General features: G+C 46.3%; 1 protein-coding gene across 3 annotated transcripts in view; it reads right to left on the reverse strand.

The window, feature by feature from the left end:
- The window catches only part of LOC119966275 (tyrosine-protein phosphatase non-receptor type 3-like), a 176,095-nt gene that overhangs the window by 106,550 nt on the left and 42,209 nt on the right, over nt 1–27,336 (reverse strand). For all 3 annotated transcript variants that reach the window (XM_038797680.1, XM_038797679.1, XM_038797681.1), the window contains 2 exons: nt 14,137–14,220; nt 12,504–12,560 (listed from right to left, as the gene is read on the reverse strand). In XM_038797680.1, the coding sequence (XP_038653608.1) occupies nt 12,504–12,560; nt 14,137–14,220 (141 nt within the window). The remainder of the gene's footprint in view (nt 1–12,503; nt 12,561–14,136; nt 14,221–27,336) is intronic.

Genomic DNA, 27,336 nt, shown 5'->3' on the forward strand with positions numbered 1-27,336 from the left:
AAGCCTCGGGAAGAAAGATTGGGAGACACTGGAACAAAATCAAAAATCTCGGGAGAATATTCATCTTCACCTGTACCTTTCCCACTAATGTCAGAGGGAGGGCAGCCCACCTTCTCAAATCGGCCTTCATCCCATCCGCCAGACTAGTAAGGTTAAGTTTATGGAGTGTGGCCCAGTCATAGGCCACCCGATAATCAGGAACTGGAAGCTAGTTCTGGCTGGACAAAACGGCAGCCTCCCCAGATCAGCTCCCCTCCCCGGAGAAAATTAACTCTTACCCAGATTCAGCTTGTGCCCCGAAAAGGAGCTAAACTTCTTGAGCAACTCCATTATCTCTCCCACATTGGAGAGAGGGTCTGTGATACATAGTAAAAAATCATCCGTGTACAAGGACACTCTATGTGCTCTCCTCCCACACTCTAACCCTCTCCATCAGGTAGACGATCTCGGCGCCATGGCCAGTTGCTCAATTGTAAAGGCAAACAAAAGCGAGACAACAGACATCCCTGCCTTGTAACTTTGTTCAGATGGAAATAGTCCGAACTCAGGGCATTAGTACGTACACTCATGGCAGGAGCCTTATACAAAAGCCTAATCCATTAAATAAATGTCGGCCCGAAGCCGAACCGCCCCATAATCTCAAAGAGGTACCCTCACTCAATCCTATCGAACTCCTTCTCCACATCCCTCGAATTATCACTCGCACTTGGTCCCTGAGGAGGGTGACAACACAGCATTAAAATCTCTGCCTCCAGGGAGACAATCCAAGCACGATAGTCAGACAGCACCACCTCCACCTTCGGTAATATCGTCCCATGTACCACTATCTGCCAGCCCATCTCTTTTTTTTTAATTTAGAGTAGCCAATTATTTTTTTTTTCCAATTAAGGTGCAATTTAGCGTGGCCAATCCACCTAACCAGCACATCTTTGGGTTGTGGGGGGTCAAACCCACGCAGACACGGTGAGAATGTGCAAACTCCACACGGACAGTGACCCAGCGGTGGGATTTGAACACGGGCCCTCAGTGTAGTGATCTGTACATCTGTACATACATCTGCACATACACCAGGGACTACAGATAGATGTAACAGCCACAGCATCACTAGAGGGCAGCATCAGAGACGGGTATAAATGGTCCAGCCCAAGGGAGGATCCGCCTCTTTCAGAAGCACAGGGATAGTGAGCAGCAGCAGACAGAGACAGCTCAGCATGGGCAGTTTACCTTAGCTTCACTGGTCATACCTCTTGACTGTATTATATCAAGTTAAGCTCTGGAAGCAGAACAAACCCATTGAAGAAAGTATTTGTGTTAACAGGAAGTCTACAATCTTTATTCAGACTTAGAGAACAACAGGTGCGTGGGTTTCCTCCGGGTGCTCCGGTTTCCTCCCACAGTCCAAAGATGTGAGGGTTAGGTGGATTGGCCATGCTAAATTGCCCGTAGTGTCCTAAAAAGTAAGGTTAAGGGGGGGTTGTTGGGTTACGGGTATAGGGTGGATACATGGGTATGAGTAGGGTGATCATTGCTCGGCACAACATCGAGGGCCGAAGGGCCTGTTCTGTGCTGTACTGTTCTAAAAATCTAAATGATACCAGGAATGATTTCAGAAAGCTAGCTAGACACCAGCAAGAGAAGAAAAACTTAAACCGGATATTCAACTGTGGAAGACTTTGCAGCAAATGGATCCTCGATGACTAACTGATTCGATGGAACTTGTTGGAACTCCGTGGCAGCTGGAAACAACTGGTAATTTAAGTTATAACTGGAAAATGTTTGAACAGCTGTTCCAAATATTTATCACAGCTAATGATTTAAGCACTGCCTCTGACGCAACGAAAATAGCCCTACTACTCTCAACAGGAAGGCATGAAGCTAGAGAAATCTATAATTGCTTTAATTACTTAGAAGGTGAGGACAACACCAAAGTAGAAGTTATACTCAAAAAATTTGATGAACGCTGTAACAGACAGTCTGGTGAGATGCTGGAAAGATTTAACTCGTCAGAGAAACGGAGGGCCGATCTTTGATTTTATTACAAATCTCAAGTTAATACCACAAGGCTGTGATTATGCTGATTTCAGAGACACTGTGATAATGCATCAATTAATTTCTGGACTATCTGATAAAAATTTGAGGGAAGAACTTTCACAAAATAAGTACCTAACTCTAGAAATCGCTATACAAAAATACCTTGCTTATGAACAAAAACAAAATCAGTACTTTGAGTCTCTGCAAACACAGAATCATAATTTAGAAAACAAAATCGGTAAAAATGGCGCGAACACTCACCACGAGGCAGGGTTGAATCGGATGGGAAGACGGAGGTTCTGAGCGGCAGCCATCTTGAGAAAAGAGCTGCACATGCTCAGTTGCGAAAAGAGCACAGAGTACAGGAAACTCAGTGTGCGCATAGGCAATCGAGTCCTACGCATGACGTTACGAGCGTCATGACGTCAGAGGACCAGGATCACGCCCAATTAAAAGGGAAATGCACGAAAATTAAAATAAATTTAAAGCTGCAAAACCCAATTTTCTTGCCTCAAAAGATGGAACAATGCCCGAACTTGCAGTTGAAAATAACTTTCACGGGCCCTGGTAACGGCGCCGAGGCCGCTCCCTCCTACGAGGTATACCACGAGTCCGGTGGTGGCGGCTACCCTCAAGATTTGGGGGCAGTGGAGGCGACATAGGGGAGAGGTGGGGGGCTCGATGGAGGCTCCGTTAAGGGGGAACCATAGGTTCGTCCCGGGGAACATTGATGGGGGATTTCAGGGTTGGCACAGAGCGGGCATCAGACAGCTGAGGGACCTGTTTATTGATGGGAGGTTTGTGAGCCTGGGGGAGTTGGAGGAGAAATTTGGGCTCCCCCCAGGAAACATGTTCAGGTATCTGCAGGTAAAGGCATTTGCTAGACGGCAGGTGGAGGGATTCCCTTCGCTTCCCGCGAGGGGGGTGAGTGACAGGGTGCTTTCGGGGGGTCTGGGTCGGAGAGGGGAAGATATCTGATATCTACAAGGTTATGCAGGAGGTGGATGAGGCGTCAGTAGAGGAGCTGAAAGCTAAGTGGGAGGGGGAACTGGGGGAACAGATCGAAGACGGGACATGGGCTGATGCCCTGGAGAGAGTTAATTCTTCCTCCTCGTGTGCGCGGCTTAGCCTCATCCAATTCAAGGTGCTGCACCGGGCCCACATGACTGGGACGAGGATGAGTAGGTTCTTTGGGGGTGAAGACAGATGTGTCAGGTGCTCGGGGAGTCCAGCGAACCATGCCCATATGTTCTGGGCATGCCCGGCACTGGAGGAGTTCTGGAAGGGGGTGGCAAGGACAGTGTCGAGGGTGGTGGGATCCAGGGTCAAGCCAGGATGGGGACTCGCGATTTTTGGGGTGGGGGTGGAGCCGGGAGTGCAAGAGGCAAAAGAGGCCGGTGTACTGGCCTTTGCGTCCCTAGTAGCTCGGAGAAGGATCTTGCTACAATGGAAGGATGCAAGGCCCCCAAGCGTGGAGACCTGGATCAATGACATGGCGGGTTTTATTAAGCTAGAGAAGGTCAAATTCACCCTGAGAGGATCGGTACAAGGATTCTTTAGGCGGTGGCAACCTTTCCTCGACTTTCTGGCTCAACGATAGGGTACGGGGACAGTAGCAGCAGCAACCCGGGGGGGGAGGGGGGGGAAGGGGGAGGGAAAAGAGGGGGGCGGACGATGACTATGTTTGTTTATTTAATTTTAATTTATTCTTAAGTTCTCTTGTTGTTTATTGGGGTTGGGGGGGGGGATGTGATACATGCGTTGATACGGTCTGGAGGGTATTACAGTTATTATGGGTTATTTTGTTGCATTTCATTGTTTGCCGTTATATTTTATATTTTCTGTAAAAAATTCCAATAAAAATTATTTAAAAAACAAAGAAAATAACTTTCACAACACCCTGGAACAAGCAGTTAGCACCACACTAGAAGTTGATATGGTCCTTGTAGACTACGACTCAGACGAAGATTTCATCTTGGGAGATGGCTGCCCCAGTACCAAATCAGAACCACAACTAGAGGTGTTGTACCGTGAAGACCCCGACGATGAGTTCTTCGGAATGGGGAATCTTCAGCCCAGCATATATGACGTCCCGACTCGTGAGTGCGGGATTATGCTGCGGCCTGACGCCAAGAAACAGAGAGTGGTCCACACACCACGAAGGGTCCCAGCCGCCACACAAGATGATTTGTTCATTGAACATGAAGAGAATGATCACAACTCCGAAACAAAAAGCGATGATTTGTCTATCGAACAATACACACAATACTGCTCAGACATGTCACAGCATGTCACAGCATCAACAACACAGTTGAAAAGCTCAATACCACTCTTCTCATGGTAGATGAATCCAATACCATGGTGCCATGGCAGATCGTCGATACATGGGGTGACAGCAATACCCAAGACGAAGACGACGCCACACAGAGAGCACAGAACAACTCAGTTGAGAGAGCACAGATCGACTCTACAACGAGAACACTGCACGACTCCACAAAGAGAGCGATGACAGACTCCACAGAGAGTACGATGACGGACTGCACAGAGAGAGCGATGACAAACTCCACAGAGAGAGCGATGAAGGACTCCACAAAGAGAGCGATGAAGGACTCCACAAAGAGAGCGACACAAGCCTCCACAGAGAGAGCGACACAAGCCTCCACAGAGAGAGCGACACAAGCCTCCACAGAGAGAGCGACACAAGCCTCCACAGAGAGAGCGACACAAGCCTCCACAGAGAGAGCGACACAAGCCTCCACAGAGAGAGCGACACAAGCCTCCAGAGAGAGCGACGCAAGCCTCCACAGAGAGAGCGACGCAAGCCTCCACAGAGAGAGCGACGCAAGCCTCCACAGAGAGAGCGACGCAAGCCTCCACAGAGAGAGTGACGCAAGCCTCCACAGAGAGAGCGACGCAAGCCTCCACAGAGAGAGCGACGCAAGCCTCCACAGAGAGAGCGACGCAAGCCTCCACAGAGAGAGCGACGCAAGCCTCCACAGAGAGAGCGACGCAAGCCTTCACAGACAGCTCGGTGACAGACTCAAAAATGGAAGCAAGCAAACACTCCATAGCGAACGCCATGCATGTACAAGACCATGACGATCTATCAAGCTTATTTGAGCCACCAGAAGAAGACACTGAATGTCTACCCACTGTATGTGAGGCAAGTGATGAAGAAATCACAATTCCCATACAGGATGTGCAGGATCACAGCGACACTGACATGTCTCAGCTTGTCTGCACAGAAGCACTCAATAATCAGAGGACAGCCACCCATGAGTCCAGAGAGACCATGTCAATTGAAATCTTGAAGATTTTGACTCCAGAAGAGGAGCACCAAGAGTCCAGAGAGACCACGTCAATAGAAATCCTGAAGATTTTGACTCCAGAAAAGGAGTACAAAGAGATCACAGATGATTCAAATGAACCTGAAATGACTCCAAAAGAGGGGCATCAAGAAATCAATGATATTCAAGTGAACAAGAAATGACTCTAGAAGAGGAGTACCACGTAAGCAAAGAAGAGGAATCAAATCCACCACAAATGACTGATGTCACCAACATCAATGCAACATCAGATCATTCTCACAATTCTCAAGAAGACACGCTCAATGTAGCAGATACCACAACGGACACTGACACCAATAACTGTGACAATGACTCAAATCATCCACATGGCACACTCTGAGCACAACAAGAACAAAAACCGCAAGAAGCACAGCAGAAACAAGAACAACAGCAACAACAAAAACATGCAGCGCAACAAGAACGACAAAAACAAGAAGCATCCCAGAAACAACAAGCACGACACGATAAAGAACAAGAATAAAAGCGAAAACAGAACCAACAAGCATGACAAAAAGAACAACAAGAACGACAAGGAAAACAACAAAGACAGAAACGACAGAAACAACAACAATGAAACAACGACCTGTACAACATGGAACAATTCTGCACGTGAAGGACAATGCCACAGCACACTGCGAAACAATGACAAGACTACAAACATGCTATGGCATGATAAAGAATCTCACAAATTCACATCTGCTTCAGAACAAACAAGCAAAACAGCTTTCATGAACTATGACATCCAGAATCAATATCACAAACGCAGGAAAAAGTCGGTCAGACAACGGTGCGACACAGAATGGCGACCCGCAATCAAATGGAACAGGGGAAAAAGGTGTCCACATCATTAAACGACTCATCAACAAAGCAGCTGAGTCACGTTCTGACATCAACCTAGCTCTGTTATCGTACCGAGCAACCCCATTGAGCTCAGGACTGTCGTCAGCGCAAATGCTCTTCGGCCGAGACATCCGGACAACCCTACCGGCAAAGCAATTCCGAGACCCTGGCAACGCACCGGTTCTCGACGACACGCGGACACTATGCTCCAAACAAAAACTATACTGCGATCAAAATGCGATCCCACTCAAGGCCTTGACATAGGTGACACCATCAGAATCAGGGACCCAGAAGGCGGATGGTCTGAGTCAGCCACTGTGATCAGGCAGGAGGCACCGCGGTCCTACATTGTCAAATTGTCTGCAGGAGTACTTTTTCGCCGTAACTGCCGGGATCTATTAGAGGTTCGACCTACAACGCCAGTATTTCCCACACTGGACTTGACTGAATCCATTTGTCCACAGGACGTTCCTCTCCACACAATGCCAGACAGTACTCTTGATGACATCAAACCACCATCCCTACTACCACCGTTAAGACATTCCGGCAGAAGCCGTATGGCACCCGACCGGCTAGATTTGTAACGGCACTTCAACACACGCACAAGACGAATATGGACATTTCTCACGATGGACTCACACAGTTAAGTGTTTCTGTATTACTTTAATCATTTTTGAAGTGTGCAGATTTGCATATTCTCACCACTTGTTATGTACAATTTTCTTGAGGCCAGTCTAGAAAACATGTCTAATAAAAGTGGGGGGGGGGGGGGGATGTAGTGATCTGTACATCTGTACAGACATCTGCACATACACCAGGGACTACAGACAGATGTAACAGCCACAGCATCACTAGAGGGCAGCATCAGAGACGGGTATAAAAGGTCCAGCCCAAGGGAGGATCCGCCTCTTTCAGAAGCACAGGGCTAGTGAGCAGCAGCAGTCAGAGACAGCTCAGCATAGGCAGTTTACCTTAGCTTCACTGGTCATACCTCTTGACTGTATTATATCTAGTTAAGCTCCGGAAACAGAACAAACCCACTGAATAAAGTATTTGTGTTAACAGGAAGTCTACAATCTTTATTCAGACTGAGAGAATAACATACTCAGCACCGCAGTCCCAGTGCTAAAAACTGCGCCGCAGGCCACCCATACCATTTTGATCATATTGCCCCTATATTGCCTTCTCCAGATCCTCAGCGAACACCTGCTGCTTCTTAAATTCATCGGTCAAAAAGCTAACCAACGTTTCAGTTGTCCACTGAGGGGCCACCGGCTCAGCAAAAGCTGCCGCTATTCTCCAGCCACCAAGGCTCGAGGAACTGGAGTTTGATGATGTTCACTTGCCCGACTTCTGCTTTGTGCTTTTTTTAACCAGTTATTACTCGAATGAGGGAATGGCATTCCATCAAATTACTCCAAATAATCGCCCTTAAACGGGGCAGAACGGGCCAAAAACCAAATATCCTGGCGAGAGCTACTGCATGTGTTTCTACTCACCACATAGCCACCACCAGAAGTGCCATGACTATTTTTAAGCCATGTTTCCACTATTGCCGCAACATTATAATCGCACATTTCAATTAGTGCTGGTTTTGTTGCTCACCAACCTTATTCACCACAGTTTGCTTACATTACATGCATTTTAATCCTATTCTTTCATTCCTTGTAATCTTTATTAGTCCACTCCTATCTAATACCATTTCCTTCTCTAACTGTACAACACTCTCACTTGATGCACCTTATTCTTCTTTCCACTTCTATGTGCTATTGTCCACCCCCCTACTAAGTTTGTTTAAACCTTCTCCATCCATACTAGTGAACCTCCTCATGAGCTGCTAGTCTCAGTCCTGTTGATGTGAAATCCAGCTTTTGAATAGGTATCTTTCTCCCAGAACTGGTCCCAATGCCCAGAAATCTGAAGCCCTCCCTCTTCACAAAGAACGGAGCTCTGCAAGTTCAGAAGGAGGTCGATTAGAGTGAGTCAGGGAAGCAGAGACATTTTAGACTGTTCTCTAAGTTCTACCTACCCTACCTGTTCTCTTTAATAGTTTGAAAATCTCAATCAATTACCCCTTGACTTCCTAAATTCCATGAAATACAAACTGTGTCATCTCTCCTCATAATTCAACCCTTGGCGTCAGGTATCATTCTGGTAAATCTGCATTGCACTTTCTCTAAGATTAACATGCCTGTCCTAATATGTGGTTCTCTGAATTGCATACAGTACTCCAGGTGTGGTATGGCTAGGGCTTTGCTGAAGCCCCTTGTACGGTAATCCTAGAGAAATAACGGTCAACATCCATTAGCTTTTAAATCTGTTTTTATCTGTTCGTGACATTTTAATAATCTAAGTACATGAACTCTCTTTGCAGCTCCACTGTTTCTAAGTTTTCACCATTTAGAAAGTACACAGTTCTATCCTTTTTAGGTCTCAAACTTACCAACATTGGAACCCATTTGCCACAGTTTTGTCTGTTCATTTAATTTATCAATATTTATTAGTAATGTTATGCTTACTATGCCACCTATCTGTTTCATCAACAAATTCAGATTATGTAGCTTTCCATCTCATCACCTAAGACTTTAATAGCTATGATGAATAGTTGACGCTTGAACAGAAATACTTGCGGGACAGCCATCTGTCCCATCCTGTCAATTAGAGCATCTGCCCATCGTCCCTACTCACTTCAATTCTACAAACTTGAACTTTAGTTCAACAGTCACTTGTAAGGGACTTTGTCAAATGCCTTCTGGAAGTCCAGATAAATATCAATAGCCATTCCTCCGGAACACTACTTTGGTTCAGTAAGCATCAACTAGCCATTAAAAATCCATGGTGTCCATCTCTGATCAGTTGAAAAAAAATTAAGGTATTCAGTTCCTTGTCTTTAGTTTTAGATTCTAATAATTTCCTGACTAACTAGGCTATGATTCCCCAGCTTCCCTCCCTCTCCTTCCTTGAATAGCAGAATGGCATGTTCAAATTCTAATCTAAAGAACTGTTCCTGAAATGTTTCTGAAAAATTAGTTAGGGTATCTGCAATGCTCTAATCTACTTCCTCTAAAACCCTGGGATGGAAACCAATTGGTCCTGGGATTTGTCACAATTTAGTTCCTTTTTTCCCATTACTCTTACCTACATTAACTTTGGTCCTGATTCAATATTAGTTTCCTTGGAATGTCTGGCATGCTGACCTCTTCCTCTCTTATAAGTACTGATAAAAAGCAATTATTCAGCATTCCCACAATTTCCTTATTGTTATCGATAATAGCATTTTAATCAATTTTCATGGGGCTGACATTGCTCCTGATCATTCTATATTTCCGAACTCTAATTCATGTTGATTTTGATATCCCTTGCAAATGTTCTTTTCAGTAGTTCTTACTATCTAGTTTTGTCATCCTTGGTATGTTTCCCTGTTACCAGAGACTGTGCTTTTATTTGCATTTATAAGAAGTTTTTTACTGTCTCTTATGCGGTCTCATCTCTTTAATTGTCTATGACTGTCCTTTCTCGCAAGTAGAATTCTTGCTCCTTAGGGATATAAGCTGGCTTTGTATGGCATTAAATTCTACTTTGAACATGTCCCATTGATCTTCTGTCATTTTACCCATTAACAGACCTGCCAGTTTACCCTGGGCCATCCGTGTCTCATCCCATTGAAATCAGCAGTACCAAAATCTAGAACCTTAGTAACCGTTTCATGTTTTTCCCTTTCAAACACAACATTGAACTCAATCATCTTATGATTGCTATTTGATAAATGTTCAGTACCATTAATCTGTCACTCATTAATAAATCTAATATCATAGAATTTACAGTGCAGAAGGAGGCCATTCGGCCCATCGAGTCTGCACCGGCTCTTGGAAAGAGCACCCTACCCAAGGTCAACACCTCCACCCTATCCCCATAACCCAGTAACCCCACCCAACACTAAGGGCAATTTTGGACACTAAGGGCAATTTATCATGGCCAATCCACCTAACCTGCACATCTTTGGACTGTGGGAGGAAACCGGAGCACCTGGAGGAAACCCACGCACACACGGGGAGGATGTGCAGACTCCGCACAGACAGTGACCCAAGCCGGAATCGAACCTGGGACTCTGGAGCTGTGAAGCAATTATGCTATCCACAATGCATACACTATTTTCATCCTAGAACATATTGCTGCAGAACACCATCCTACACACACTGAAGAAATTGATATGCTAGCATGCTCATTCCAATGTACATAAAAGTTAAAATCCTTCATTTAAATCACTCTGCCTTTACTGCATGCCCTTTGAATCTCTGCATTTGTACAATCTACCACTTTGTATTTGCTACCAGGGAGCCTCGACACAACACCCAATACAATTTTAAATCTTAAATCCTTTTCTATTTCTTTATTCTATCCATAAAATCTCCATTATCTGCTTCCCTTTCACTATATATACTGACTTCAGCGATTTCATCCATAATACCTAAATCTACTCCTCTCCCTTTTTGTTTATTCTTTCCTGGGATGAGGGTCACTGACTGGGCCAGCATTTATTTCCCATCCCTAATTGCCGTAATCACATCATACATTCCAAATTGCATTAGCATCTCCAATTTATTCGATTTGTTCATTATACTCTGTGCTTGACCACACACCCTAACTTTTCCTTTTGCTCTAACATTTTATACATACATTTCTTCTTTCTCTCTTCTGGATTAATTACTTTACATTTTTTGGCTTTCCCATTACCCATGTTGTCTAAAGTATAGTTTTTGACTATTACTCTAATCTCTTCCGTTTCATTGTATATCAACTATTATGTATGCTACCTTTTCTATCTAACCCCTCCTCCCCCACCCTACCCACCTCCTCCCACGCTACTTACAAGTTTAAAGTCCTGCTGAAAGTCCTGAAGGCAGGAAGAAGGATCTGCTGTGCATGGGAAAGACTCCTGGCCAAGAAGTGATACAGAGGAGAAGGCGAGGGAAAAACAGCTCAGGTTCTGTGCTGTACTGTTCTATGTTCTATGTTTAAAATTAGTGGAGATTGATATGTTCAGGGATGAAACTGGGGCCTTGCCGAAGGACTGACCATGCAGGGTCAGAGAGGAGAATGTCAAAGCGGGTAGTAAAAACAAGGCAATGGGTGAGATTAGAAGGAAGGATAAGGTCAGAAGAAAGCAAGGGGAAAGAAGGATCCATAGGGGTGGTGTTATTTAAGAGTTGTGATGAAGCTTGCAGTTCTCGTTACCTGAAAGAAAGAAAATAGCTTTTTTGTTAAAACACCAGATGAGTCGAAGGGTGAAATGGAACGGTGTTTCAGAACTGAAGGAACTGCTGCATTTGATGGAGTATGATTTTGAACATGGATTTTCGGAAGCAATGAAAACAATAGTTTGAGGAATGTGAAATATCATGCAGACATCTGAAATCATGGGTGGCCCTGAAACATGAAGAATGGAATTTCATTTAGAATTCATGAGACATAAGCTGGAGCCAGAAAGGAAGGAAACACAGCTATGAATGTGAGTTCTAGAGTATATCTGATTAAACTTTCGATGGAAGATGGAAAACAAATGAAAGTGAATAAGGTAAAAGAGACAAACAGAAATTCCGTTGGAGGGAAGAGCAGAATTTCAAGGTGGACCAAACTAAGTGTGTTGTAAAAAAGGATTATTTATTGGATCGGGAGCCTTGTTCAACACAAATAAAGGTTGAAAGAGTATAAGTGGTTGAAAGGTAGCTTCTAGAATTATAGGACTGAGACCGCTGTTGCACAGTGTTTACTGTAGCCAAGGTCCTGTTCCACATAAATATACTTTTTTTATAATGAAATTAAAGAATAAAAAAAATGTAATCAGAAACAATTAGAAACAGAAGCTAGGAGCAAGAAATCCAGCAATTTCAAGACTGGATTGCTGCCCAATGACCACCAGAAGTTTGTTCAGAACCATTTAAAGTTTCTGTAGCAAGGGACCCTAAAAGCAGAGTGAAAAAGGGACATGTGAGAGGTGCAAAGATGATCAGAGTTGCAACTGTAAGAATGATAGTTGTAATGATTCGGCATGGGAGACTGAAATTTCAATTAGTTCCCTAGTGGCCCCTTCCTCACACATTCTATGCCATTACACCCCCTTCCTTTGTTCAAGAGAGAAACCATGGAATTGTGCAGGTCAAGACTTTTGCTCTATCCCTTTCATAGCAAACGGAGGCTGTGAAGCAGGTATATAAAAATTCCTTTGTTAAATATACAGAGACTGATTTTAGGTCGACTGAAGTTACTGAGAAAGGCTTTACTTACCGGTGATCCTGAGCTTACTCTTGACACAATAAGGGGCATTTTCTGATCAACTCCACCCTGCAAGTAGACAGTGTAGAGGAGAGGTAAGAAGTGAGATGCTTCAAGATTCTATACACGATATATGATTTCGAAATATTACATTTTCTGTTCAGAATTTACAATGGAAATTTGTTGTTTTTATATAAAGATCTTTTAACCATTACAGCTGTTCAGACTTTTCTTGCTCTTTAAAATATTTTAACCTGAAAGAATCCTGCCAGCATCAATGTAGAAGTGATTGAATGAAGTGGCTCAGTTCAGTGCAGATATAGCTGAATTAGAATAGACCATAGAATTCCTACAGTACAGGTTGAGTTAACACTGACCCTCTGAAAGAGGATCCTACCTAGGTCCACTCCCCCACCCTATCCCTGTAACCCATAACCCAGTGACCATAACCCCACCTAACCTACATTAAGGGGCAACTGATCATGGCCAATTCACCTAACCTGCGCATCCTTGGACAGAGGGAGGAAACCCGAGCACCCGGAGGAAACCCACACAAACTGCCCAAGGCCGGAATTGAACCCGGGGCCCAGGCACTGTGAGGCAGCAGTGCTGACCACAATGACTTTGTGCCACCCCTTAGTTGTGCATAACAAAAATGAAGGATTATATGACTGTATCTACTGGAATTTATTACATTTCACATTTGGTGGGTTTTGCAATTATGTCAAAGTCAGGTCATGACTGAATAATTTAAGAAAAATATTCAATAGATGAACAAAGACAAAATTAAATTAAAGTTGTTTATTATATGCTATTCAATTTAAAAATAATTACAATAGTACAAATATGGCCTCCAAAGCAGTGTGTCAAAATGTAGTCACAGTAAGTCGTGCTATCAGTAAATTACATTGAGCAAAGAACAAATAATTTTCACAATGCGGGGGGTGAATAAAGAAATTTGAACAGTCCATCACTCAAATTAATTTTCCAGCAGCCAGATAGAGAGCACTGGGGCAAGGATTCATGGCTTGTTCATACAACAAGAAAAACAGGAGAGAAATGTTAATTCTCCCACCCCAGATACACCACAACCATAGCGTCAGAGAGGTTTACAGCATGAAAACAGGCCCTTCGGCCTAACTTGTCCATGCCGCCCAGTTTTTACCACTAAGCTAGTCCCAATTGCCCGCATTTGGCCCATAATCCTCTATACCCATCTTTCCCATATAACTGTCTAAATGCTTTTTAAAAGACAAAATTGTACCCTCCTCTACTTCTGCCTCTGGCACCTCATTCCAGACACTCACCACCCTCTGTGTGGAAACATTTGCCCCTCTGGGCCCTTTTGTATTTCTCCCCTCTTAAACCTTTGCCCTCTAGTTTTAGACTCCCCTACCTTTGGGGAAAGCTATTGACTATCTAGTCAAAAATAAATATAATGACCAGAGAATTCTAGAGTTAGTTTGGAACTTATAATTGAACAGTGATAATTAAGAGCTTCTCAATTTCAACCCTGATGTGTAATTATGCCATTTCACTACACTGTGTGTCCTGAAATGTTGTGTTTTGCATTATACATTTTGTTTCTATATATTACAGTCCTTACAGGAACATTAGTAACAAAAGTTACACTTATGGTATTTACCTTTAAATTGAATCCAAATTTTCCTTCTTCATCAGGTATCATTCGAACCCAAAGCAAGCCATCGTCTGGGTTTACCAGATTGGTCTGGAAGGAAGAACAAGTTAACTTTACTGTGCAGGATTTAATGAAAGATACTATTACAGCCTCTCAATTTGCACACTATATAATTATTCAGATCATGCCTTGCAGTTATCCAGTTGAAAGAGAATGTCAAGACTAAACCGAGTGCACTCAACATATACAAATTGGGATAACACTGGGCAGGTGAGAGTGAATTGTTGTTGTTCGAAACATAGAAAATAGAAGCTGAAGGAGGCCATTCGGTCCTTTGAGCCTGCTCCGCCATTCATGATGATCATGGCTGATTCAAGATATCAACTTCAATACCCTGATCCCAAATTTTCCCCCATATCCCTTTAGCCCCAAGAGATATATCTAATTCCTTCTTGAAATTACACAATATTTTGGCCTCAACTACTTTCTGTGGTAGCGAATTCCACAGATTCATCACAGTCTGGGTGAAGAAATTTCTCCTCACCTCAGCCCTAAAAGACCCCTAGTCATGGACGCCCCACCATTAGGAACATTCTTTCTGCATCTACCCTGTCTAATCCTGTTAGAATTTTGTAAGTTTCTATGAGATTCCCTCTCACTCTTCTAAACTCCAATGAATATAATCATAACCAACTTAGTTTCTCCTCGTATGACAGTCCCGCCATCTCAGGAATCAGCTTGATAAACCTTCACTGCACTCCCTCCATAGCAAGAACATCCTTCCACAGATAAGGGTACCAAACCTGCACACAATCCCCCAGGTGTGGCCTCACGAATGCCCTATACAATTGCAGTAAAACATCTCTCTTCCTAAACTCAAATACTCCCGCTATTAAGGTCAACATACCATTTGCCTTCTTTACTGCCTGCTGTAACCTGCACGCTTAAGGGACTGATGCACGAGGACACCAAAGTCTCGCTGAGTATCCACCTCTCTCAAATTTACCCCCATGCAAATAATAATCTGCCTTCCTATTTTTACATGTCTAATCCTAATGTGAACATTTAAATGAAATATCAATAGAAATCACTTATACCTCAGTCATACATTATCCATAGTATTTCTGTGATAACGATTAACTAATTAAAAAAGACACTTGGGAAAACTGAACAAATAAAATTTGTCTGTTTTCATTCGAAATTGACTGTTATACAGTCCTGATTTTTAACATTTATTTTTAAACAGTAGGCTCCTTTTGTTTCTTTTCTTTTTTCTGGTGCCTTCAATCACATACCAGATAGTCAAGAAGGCAGAAAGGGAACCTATGTGAGCATCCGCTGTCAGCCTAAGTTTCAAACTTATTAAAATTCCAATAATGGTGAAGGCAGCAATCTCCCTCTGAAGTTTTTTCCTTTTAATGTTGCAGCTCATAACTGAGATTGGGAATTTGGTTGTGCAATTGCTCGTGTGTGCATTAATGTTCTAATATTCCATGTTACTTGGTCTTGCATCAAACGATAAAACTAATTTTATAAACACAGCTACTATTTAAGACTCAATATGAATTAAAGTGAATTATACCACATTTTACTTTGTGCATAAAGAACTTCCAGAATTTTTGTTATTTTGCCTATCTCGTAATGCCTAGTTCTTCCCACCATTCCTTCTAATATCAAAACTATTGATCAGTATAGCTTGTTTGTTTTGACTTAAGCAGCAGAACCCCTCAGTTCTGAAGGGTCAAATGAAATTTGTCTGGCTACCCGTATTTGCTAAAAATGAGCAGTGTTGTTCATGAGAGTAAAATTTAAGAATCCAGCTGCAAGGTTGGGCTGCCTCTATTAGAGACACTTGCTGTAATACCATTTTTGCCTACCCGCTGATTAGCTAGGACAGTATAGTATTGGTTCCTATCATTGTCATATCTGCATCAAAATAAGCAAATTTAGCAACCCTATTGTGTTTTCTGAGAATGGGCTCTGAGTGTGCATCCATGTAGTATACGGCATTCGTGATTTTGTGTATTGGTTATAATTACTGCTTCAAATCATTATAATCTATGTAATGCAAATAAGACAATTTTAAGAATGCAACATAAAATAATTTAATATTCGGTTGCAGATTGATGGGCTTAGATTTCACATTTTCAGTGCAGTGGAATTAGTACTCTGTACATAATTAGTTGCAATGTGTTTAAGCATTGAATTCAGAAGACAGTATACCGGTAAGTTAATTATATCTATCCATCATACATCAAATTTGGTATGTGAGTGTAAGTTTCAGCAAAAACATTAACAGGAACCTTTCCCCAATGGGCAAATCCATTTACTGCCTATGGTTGTAGTTTCAACTGTTGGCGGCACTGAGATAGAAGTTTCCAATTTCAAGTGTGTAGCACTTTGCCAATCACAGGTTCACTCAGTCTGTTGGCACATCTAGTAATGAATGTAGTTAAGAAGTTTTAACTATTTCAGTTTCTTGGTATTTGTTTTGCACAATTTGCAGACTTCAGGGGCAGGATTCTCCCCTACCCGACGGGACCCGGCGTAGGGGAGTGGCGCCAACCACTCCAGGGTCGGGCCTCCCCAAAGGTGCGGTATTCTCCGCAATTGGCTCCACGCCGACTGGCGCAAAAACCGGCGGCAGCGGCCTTTCAGGCCCGCCGCCCGGCAGCGGGGCTGGCCGAAAGGCTTTCGCCGGTTCGTGCATGTGCCGGCTGTGAAGTCAGCGGCCAGCTGCCGCTGACATCACCACCGGCGCATGTGCGCTGTGGGTTTCTCTTCCGCTTCCGCGGAGGCCGTGGCGGCGGTGGTGGAGAAAGAGTGCCCCTAGGGCACTGGCCCGACCCCTGATCGGGGGGCCCCGATCGTGGGCCTGTCCACCGTGGGGGCACCCCCCCCGGGGTCCGATCGCCCCCCCCCCAGGGGCCCGGTCGCGCCGCCGATCCCGCCGCCACCAGAGGTGGTTCAAACCTCGGCGGCAGGAGAGGCCTCTCAGCGGCGTGACTTCGGCCGATAGCGGGCTGGAGAATCGCCGCAGTGGCCTCGCCGATCGGAGTGGCGTGATTCCCGCCCCCGCCACTTCCCGGGTGGTGGAGAATCTCTGCTACGGTGGGGGCGGGATTTTCGGCGGCCCCGGGCGATTCTCCGACCCTGCTGGGGGTCGGAGAATTTCGCCCCTGGTATATATTTGATTTACACATTGAATGCTAGAGTACCCCCCTCCCCCGGGAATAAACAAACGGAGTGACTGGGAGTTTGGTGAAGTGGGGGTGGTGAGGTGTCGGAGGTGCTATTTTCCCTTTGCTTTTTCTATCTTTCTTACCCTTTAGGGTTGGGTGTTACTCTACAACAGGGAAAGGAATTATCTGTTTCGTGAGAATTTGGTATGTGGTTAAGTTCTGCTCTTTCCCCAAGGTGCATAACTTCGTGGTTATTTAACAAAATGTATAAAAGCACCATAAATAAGTAACTAATTTAGTTAAATGATTATTTAAAATACATTAAGGATGGCAGGACTGGTGATGTGTCAAGGCTGCAGCATATGGGAGCTGCTGGATAACATTGTGATCCAGGCAAATACGTCTGCAGTAAATGTTTAAGGCTTGAGGAACTTTGGCTCAGACACTGAGCTGCAGGCTGAGCTGCAGACACATCAGGGAGGGAGAGTTACCTTGGATGCTTTGTTTCAGGAGGCAGTCACAGATATTAGGATATTAGGATGGTTTGGAAAGGGGTCAGGGACATGAGGATGTGACTACAGCTGAGGCAGGTCAGAGACCCCAGAAGGTAGAACTGCAGGAGTGTCAGCCTTTGCAATTGTTCAACAGGTTTGAGATTCAATCAACTTGTCTGCAAAAGTGGGGCTGCAGGGTGAATGAGCTGACTGGCTACGGCACTGTGGTGCAGGAAGCCATTCAAGTCATGGAAGCACATAAAAATGCACTGGTGGTAGGGGACAGTATAGTGAGGGGGATTGACACAGTTCTCTGCAGCAAAGAGCCACTGTCCAGGCAGTTGCATTTCCTGCCCATTACCAGGGTTTGGGACTTCTGTTCCGGACTGGAGAGGAACTAACAGTGGGAGGGGGAGGATCACATTGGCGTAATCCATGTAGGTACCAAAGAAATGGCTGGAGTAATAGCAGATGCACTGGCGGTAACTTTCCAAAATTCGCTGAACACTGGGGCAGTCCCAGAGGATTGGAAAACAGCAAATCTGACGGCACTGTTGAAAAAGGGAAGTAGACAAAAGATGGGGAATTATAGACCGGTTAGCTTAACCTCTGTCGTGGGGAAGATGCTTGAGTCTATTATCAAGAAAGAGATAGGAGGGCACCTCGATAGAAATTGTCCCATTGAACGGACGCAGCATGGATTCATGAAGGGCAGGTCATGCTTGACGAATCTCTTGGAATTCTATGAAGGCATTTCGAGCAAGGTAGACAAAGGGGACCCAGTGGATGTGGTGTACCTAGATTTCCAAAAGGCCTTTGACAAGGTACCGCACAAGAGGCTGCTGCATAAGATAAGGATGCATGGTGTTAAGGGTGGAGTACTAGCATGGATAGAGGATTGGTTGTCTAACAGGAAACAAAGAGTGGGAATAAATGAGTGCTATTCTGGCTGGCAATCAGTGACGAGTGGTGTGCCTCAGGGATCGGTGTTGGGACCACAATTATTTACAATTTATATAGACGATTTGGAGTTGGGAACTACGTGTAAGGTATCCAAGTTTGCAGATGACACAAAGGTGTGTGGCAGAGCAAAGTGTACTGAGGACTGTAAAACCTTACAGAGGAACATTGACACATTGGGTGAGTGGGCAAAGGTCTGGCAGATGGAGTATAATGTCAATAAGTGTGAAGTCGTGCATTTTGGTAGGAGTAACAATAGAATGGATTATTACTTAAATGGTTAAAAAGCTGCAGCATGCTGCTATGCAGAGGGACCTGGATGTACTTGTGCATGAGTCACAAGGTTGGTCTGCAGGTGCAACAAGTAATTAGGAAGGCAAATGGAATTTTGTTCTTCATTGCGAAGGGGATTGAGTTTAAAAGCAGAGAGGTAATGTTGCAGTTGTACAAGGTGCTGGTGAGGCCACACCTGGAGTACTGTGTGCAATTTTGGTCTCCACACTTGAGGAAGGATGTGCTAGCACTAGAGGGGGTGCAGAGGAGGTTCACTAGGCTGATTCCAGAGTTGGGGGGGGTTATCGTATGAGGAGAGGCTGAGTAGATTGGGATTATATTCACTGGAATTCAGAAGGTTGAGGGGAGATCTAATAGAAACATATAAAATTTTGAAGGGAATGGATAAGATAGAAGTAGAAAGGATGTTTCCACTGGTAGGTGAAAGTAGAACATAGCCTCAAGATTAGGGGGGGGGGCAGATTTAGGACTGAATCAAGGAGGAACTTCTTCACTCAGAGGGTGGTTAAAGTATGGAATTCCCTACCGAAAGGAATAGTAGACGCTACTTCATTGAATATATTTAAAGATAGGGTAGATGTTTTTTTGAAAAATAAAGGAATTACGGGATATGGCGAGAATGCGGGAAAGTGGTTCTGAGACCACGAATAGATCAGCTATGATCTTATAGAATGACGGAGCAGGCTCGAAGGGCCTGACGGTCTACTTCTGCTCCTAGTTCTTATGTTCTTATGACACAGGTAGAAAGAGGAAAGAGGTTCTGCATAGAGTGTTTGAGGAGCTAGGCGCTGAACTAAACAATGGAACCTCCAAAGTTATAGGCCAGGATCCTCGCTTCTGGGGACTAAGTCCCCACGCCGGCCGGAAAACCGGCACCAATGACTCCGGCATCAGCGGCCCCCCAAGGTGAGGAATTCTCACCTGTCTAGGGGGCTAGGTGGACACCGAAGGGGTTGCCGCCTCTCCAGTCAGCACCGAAGGGACGGCACAAATTTGTGCATGCGCGGATCGGCTAGCATGATTCCGCGCATGCACACACTGGTCGGCATATTCTCGCGCATGAGCGGGGGGTTCTCTTCTCCGCTCCGGCCTCTGGGCAACATGGCGGAGCCCTACAGGGGCCCGGCGCAGAAGGAATAAATGCCCTCATGGAACAAGCCCGCCCGCAGATCCGGGGCCAGGCCACCCGACTGCAGCTGAGATCCCCCCTGCACCCCCGCCCCCCCCCCCCCCCCTCCCGAGGACCGCCCACGCATACTCACCTGCGAGGTCTCGCTGGTGCGCGAGTTAAGTGATTCACGCTGGCAGGACTGGCCAAAAATGGACGTCCGCTCGGCCCATTGGGGCCTGGAGAATCGCCAGAGGGTTCCGCTGTCAACGGCCCCCCACCAGCGCTGCGACGATCCTGCTCCGACAAAAAGCGGCGCCGGAGAAGATGGTGGGATTCGGGCCTCCCACTGGGGATTCTCCGAAGCGCCGGGAGGTCGGATAATCCCGCCCATAATGTCTGGATTATTACCCGAGCTGCATGCAAATTGGCATAGGGTACATAAAACTAGAGAGATGCATATGTAGCTCAAAGACTGGTATGGGAGAATTGGGTTTTGGTTTGTGAGGCACTGGGATCAATACTGGGGAAAGTGGGAGTTGTACCATTGGGACGGCCTGCATCTGAACCAAGCTAGGAGTGCGTTCAGGACAGTTTCCTCGAACAATAAATTGTAGATCCAACCAGGGTCGGGCTATTTTGGGTCTGGTAATGAGGCAGGTTTAATAAACAATCAGAGTAAAGGGGATCCCTTGGGAGACAGTAGCCAACATGGTAAAATTTAGCATTCAGTTTGAGTGAGAAACTTGGATCAGAAAAAAGGGTGATTACAAAGGAATGAGGACGGAGTTGGCTGGAATGGGTTGGGAAAGAAGTTTAGCAGAAAAGACAATGGATAGCAATGACAGACATTTATGAAAATAATTCATGACACAACATATATGTCTGTAAGGAAGAAGGATTCTAGGAAGGGGGTAAATCAACCATGGTTAACCAAGGAAGTTAAGGATAGTACTAAATTGAAAGAAAAAACATACAATGTGGCAAAGATTAGTGGTGAGACATAGGATTGGGCACGTTTTACAAACCAACAGGTGGGAAGGCAAGTGTTGAAGATGACACAAAGATTCTACAGAGGGATAGAGACAGATTGAGGGCAAAAAACATGGAATAATGTAAGAAAATGTAATGTTATGCACTTTGATAGGAAGAATAAAGGAGCTGAATATAATTTTTTAAAGTATTTATATTCAACAGATTATCAACATTTTCACAATACAAAAACCCCGGCCAAACAGAAAAAACAGAGATCCGCCTCCCCCTCCCCCACCCCAACGGTAACCAACTCCCAAAAGTGCACGATGAACAAACCCCCCAAATTGTAGAACTCCTCCTTCACCCCCCTCAGGTCAAACTTCACCTTCTCCAGGGTCAAAAACACCATGTCCCCCGCCCCCATCCCACACCGAGGCACAGGGTGGAGAAGCTGATCTCTACTCCAAGACCCGCCTACGAGTGATCAGTAAGGCAAAAACTAAAATATCTGCCCCCTCCTGTAGCTCGGGCCGATCCGACACCCCGAATATAGCTTCTAGTGGACCAGACTCCTCATCCACATTTAAGACCCCCGAGATTATATTGAACACCGTCCCCCAAAATCTTTCCAGCTTCGGACAGGACCAAAACATATGAACATGATTTGCAAGGCCCCTCCCACATCACTCACTGACATCCTCCACTCCCTCGAACAGCCGGTTCAGCCTTGGTTTGTGAGGTGCGCCCAGTACACTACCGTCAGGTGTTATCAGCCCCAACCTTGCACATGAAGTCAATTTATTCACCCTCCACAGCACATTCCAGCACAGTCCCACGTCCAGCGCCTCCCCCAGTTCTTCCTCCCTCTTTGACTTAATCCTTTCCATAGGCAGCCTATCCTTCTCCAGGATCCTCCCGTAAATTGCCGAGATGACCGCCCTCCAACTGGCAGCACCTTCTCCAGCAACGAGGAGGCCGGCGCTATCAGGAAGGTCGGGAAAACATTCCTTGCAAAGTCCCGCCTGTATAAACCTAAACTCTTCCCCTCCCCCTTGCCAACCCATGCTTCTCTCCCAGTTCCTCTAAGCTCACGAATCACCCCCAAGGAACAAATCCTTCATTTGCTTAATCCCTCTCCATCACATTCCTGAAACCTCGCATCCATCCCCCTCTGGCGCAAACTCATGATTCCCCCAAATTGGCATCCCCTTGATTCGGCCCCAGCTTAAAGTGTTATCTAAACTGCCTCCAAATCTTCAATGTGACCACCACAACCAGACTCACCGAGTACTTTCCTGGGACATCAGGAGCGACGCCATTGCCTGCGCTCACAGCCCCGACCCCCTACAAGAGCCCGCCTCCATTTTTTCCCACAAAGCCCCTCCCATTTGCTCCAACCCCGCACCTTCTCCGCATTCGCCGCCCAATAGTAATGCAGCAAATTGGGAGGCCTAGCCCCCACCTGCCGTCCTCTCTGCAGTACCAACCTCCGAATCCTGGCCACAATCCCCCCCACAAATGAATGAGGAAAGGACCCCTGAAGGACTTAGGTAAAAAGACCGGCAGACATTGGAATAAGAACAGGAATCGCTGCCTACACCCGGTCCGCCAACAACAGAGGGAGGCTGTCCCACCTCAGCAAATTGGCCTTCACCCTCCCCACCAAGCCAGTGGAATTAAACTTCCAAACCCTGCCCAATCCTGGGCCACCTGCACCCATAAATACCTGAAGTGGGTTGCGGTCAATCGGAATGGCTGCCTCCTCACCCCGCTCCCACCCCCAACGGGGAAAGCATAAAATACTCGCTTTTCCCTCGATTTAATTTTCCCCCCCGAAAACGTCCTGAAGCTCTGGAACAGTTCCATTATACTCCTGACCGTTGCACTCGGTTCCGAAAAATGCAGCAGCAGAACATTGGCATACAGGGACACCCTGTACTCAACCTGCCCCCTCTTCACTATCCCCTTTCACAACCCCGAGCTCCTCAGCGCAATAGCCAAGGGCTCTATAGTCAATGCAAACAGGGGGGGGGGGGGGCATAGGGCATCACACCTCTGTGCAGTGTGAAATACCCTGAATTCATGCTGTTAGTACACACATTCGCCATCGCCTCCTTATACTGCAGCCACACCCACGCCACAAACTTCAGCCCAACTCCAAATCCCTCCAGTACCGTCATCAAATAACACCACTCTACTCGATCAAACGCCTTCCCCGCATCCAGCGCCACCACCACCTCCTGTCTCCCTTCCCTCCACTGGATAAAGGACCACATTCAGCAACCTCCTTATGTTCAAGAGCAACTGCCTTCCCTTCACGAACCCCATCTGGTCCTCCACAATCACTTCGGGAGACACCCTTCCAACCTTAATGCCAACACCTTTGCCAGTATCTTGTCATCCACATTGAGCAGAGATAGGGACCTATACGATCCACACGCCACTGATTCCTTATCTTTCTTCAACAGCAACAAGATGGAAGCCTGCCCCATCATTTGTGGCAAGACACCCCGACCTATCGCATCTTCAAACATTCTCATCATTAACGGTGCCAGCTTGTCCTTCAATTTCTTATAAAATTCAGCCGGAAACCCATTGGGCCCCATCGGCATTCCTACCTGCATCCACCCAATCGCTTCCTTCACCTCCTGCTCCCCCACTGGCTCCTCCAAACTTGCCCTAGCCCCCTCTCCCAGCCTTGAATACACCAGCCTGTCCAGAAATTCCCTCATCCTTTGCTCCTCCTCCGGTGGCTCCAACCTATACAGATCCCGATAAAATACCTCAAATGCTTTATTAAACTGCTCCGGAGCTACCATCAACTTCCCTGTCTTATCCTGTACCCGAACTATTTACCTTGCCGCTGCCTCCCTCCCGAGTTGGCCGGCCAAAATACATCCTGCCTTCTCCCACATTCGTAGACAGCACCACTCGCCCTTCTCAACCGACGCACCGCTCTCCCCGGGGACAATTGGTCAAACCTTGGCTACAATTCCTTCCTCTTTGCTAGGAGACCCAGATCGGGGTCCCCAGTGTACCTCCATCCACCTCCAAAATCTCCTCTGTCAGTCTCTGGTGTTCTTCCCCTTCCTCCTTATCCACCTGAGCCTTGAACGAGATCACCTCCCCCCTCACTACCGCCTTCAGAGCCTCGCAGACCACCGACTGCGAAACCTCCCCCGTGTAATTAAATCCCACAAGCTCCTCGATCACCTTCCCAATCTTGTCACAGGAGGTCCAGTCCGCTAACAACCCCACGTCCATTCTCCACCCCGGCCTCGGGCTAGCCCCTTCTCCAAAACCACATCGATCCAATGCGAAGCGTGATCTGAAATCACGACTCCTGAGTACTCCGACCTCCTAAATCCAGCCAATAGCACTTTTCCCACCATGAAAAAGTCAATCCTCGAATACACCTTGTGTACTGGAGAGAAAAACGAATACTTCCCTCGGATGGAAGAAACTCCACGAGGCCACGCCTCGCACCTCGCTCAGGAGCCCAGCCAATGCCTTCAAACCCTCGACTGGACTAGCAAGCACGGCCGGGACCAGTCTACCTTCAGTTCTAACACCATGTTCCAATCCTCCCCACTATCAACTCGTGGGTGTCCAGATCTGGGTCGGCACACAGCCCCCTCTTCACAAGCCCCGCATCAACCCAGTTGGGGCCATATATGTTCGCCAGTGTCACCAACCTCCCCTCTAGCTCATCCGTCACTTTCTCATACCTGCCCCCTGATCCGCTACCACCTTCTCCATCTGAAACCTCACCCTCTTGCCATCAATACCCTAGCCCCCCCACTCCCGAGCCCTACTGTCAAACCCTAAGTGAAACACCTTACTCACGCAACCTTTCCTAAGTCTCATTTGATCCTTCACCCTCAAATGGGTTTCCTGCAGCATAATAAAGTTGGCCTTTAAACTCCTCAATCTCTTCACCGGGACCCCTCATGTTCCCGCCACTATTCTGACCAGGGGTCTCTCACTGCCCCCTGCCCTTCCTATCCACCATCATCATAACCCCGGGCCCTGCCCCTCAGGCGTGACCCGCCCCATCCTTTTGCTACCATCGAACCCCTCACCCATCCCAGAATCCCTTCATCCACTTACTCTTGCAAGCACCTCTCCCAGTATTGATCCCATCTTTCACACCTCCCAGACCCATCGAAACCTGTTCAACCAGGTTCCAATGACCACGGTCCCTCTCCCACCACACTCACATATATTAGCCAACCTTCGCTTACTAGTGCGCAGGCCCCTGCCCAAATCCCCTCCTCCATAACCCAGGCGTAGAAAAACAAACAAAACCGGTGCAAAATTGTGCAGAAAACACACATAAACCGAAGGCCCACAAGACTTGTAACCAACTATAAACAAAGGTAACTACACTCCCCCGTTCAACCAACCCCAAACCCATACATTCCCACCATTAAATACAAAACGAGAAACAACGAAAAAGAGAGATGAAGACTAAAATCATTCCCCATCCCCTCAGTCCAAGTCCCAATTCCAGTTCCATCGCTCATTTCAGTCCCCATCCTCCGGCCTTCATGAGCGTTTCTGCCGCCTCCACCGTTTCGAAGTAGAAATCCTACGAGTTGTGCGTCACCCTCAACTTTGCAGGGTAGACCACTCCAAAAGCTCAAGCTGTTGCTGTACAGCATCACCTTCATCCGTCCGAATGCCACCGCCAGTTCCACTGTCAAATCTTTGTATATTCAAATACCAGCCACTTCCCACTTCACCTCTTGCTTTTACTTCGCCTAACTCAGGACCTTCTCCTTCACATGAAACTTATGGAAGCAGATTATGTCTGCCCTTGGTGGCTCATTTGCTTTCGGCTTCAGCCTGAGCGACTGATGCGCCCTGTCCAACTCTTATCAGGAGGGTACTTTCCCCTCCCCCATCAGCTCTGCCAGTATCTTTGCAAAGTACTTAGCCGACCTTGGGCCCTCCACCCCCTCAGGTAGGCCCACGATCCATAGATTTTACCGCTTTGACCTGTTCTTCAGGTCCTTGGCTCTGAGCCCTTTGTTAGTCTCCGTCACCCTCCGCAGCTCCTCACCCATTGTGCTGTGACAGAGCCTCCTCCAACCCCTTCAACTGCTCTCCTTGCTCCCATACCTTGGCCAATGTCTTTGACACTGCTGCCTTTATTGGGGCAATCGCCTCCTCCATCCACTCTTTCATCGCTGCCATCATCTCCCTCCGCAGCACTTCCATGTGCTTAGTGAACTGTCTCTCAAATTCTCTGGCCATCACCTCGATCAGAGTTTCCATTGTTAGGGGTGCGGCCCCACCCAACAATCCAACTTCCGCCATCTTTCTTCATGCCAGACTCACCAACTCACTCATCAGCCCTTTTGCTCACCCCTTCTTTCCAGTGCCCTTCTTCTGGGTCTTCGACATCTCCCACCTTCCTTCTACCTTCCGACACCAGCTCATTCAAAAACTGCCCCCGAAACCAGGCATTAAAATCCAAAAACCAGAGCCTCGAGCAGGCGCCACCTAATGTGCGACCTCCACCTACATGCCGCCACCAGAAGTCCAAATATTATTTAAAATTGAGAAAGACTGCTGAAAACTGCAGCACAGAGGGATTTGGGGGTCCTCGTGCATAAATCACAAAAAGCTTGCATGCAAGTTCAGCAGGCAATAGGGATGGCAAAGGAATATTGGCCTTTATTTCAAAGGGAATGGAGTATAAAAATAAGGAAGTCTTCCTAAAACTATACAAGGCACTTGTTAGATCACACCTGGAATACAGTGAACCATCGTGGTCCCCTTATCTTCAGAAAGATATGCTGGTATTGGAGGCAGTCCAGAGAAGGTTCACTAGATTGAACCTAGGTATGGAGGGATCTCCTTATGGAGGAGAGGATGAGTAGATAGGGCCCTTAGTCACTGAGATTCAGAAGAATGAGGTGACCTTATTGAGACAGAAGGGATTCTCAGGGGGCTTAACTGGTTAGACGGCGAGAAGGAGAGTCTAGGACCAAAGAGATCATTTCAGAGAAAGGGGTCACCCATTTAAGACAGCAATAAGGAAGGATTTCTTCTCTCAGGGGGTAGTGAATCTGTGGAATTCTTCGAGAGGTGTAGAGGCTGAGTTGGCAAGTATGTTCAAGGCTGAGATAGACAGATTTTCAATCAGTAAGGGGATCAAGAATATGGGGATAAGGCGAGAAAGTTG

Source organism: Scyliorhinus canicula, chromosome 5 (genome assembly GCF_902713615.1).
Source record: "Scyliorhinus canicula chromosome 5, sScyCan1.1, whole genome shotgun sequence".
Classification (NCBI taxonomy): domain Eukaryota; kingdom Metazoa; phylum Chordata; class Chondrichthyes; order Carcharhiniformes; family Scyliorhinidae; genus Scyliorhinus; species Scyliorhinus canicula.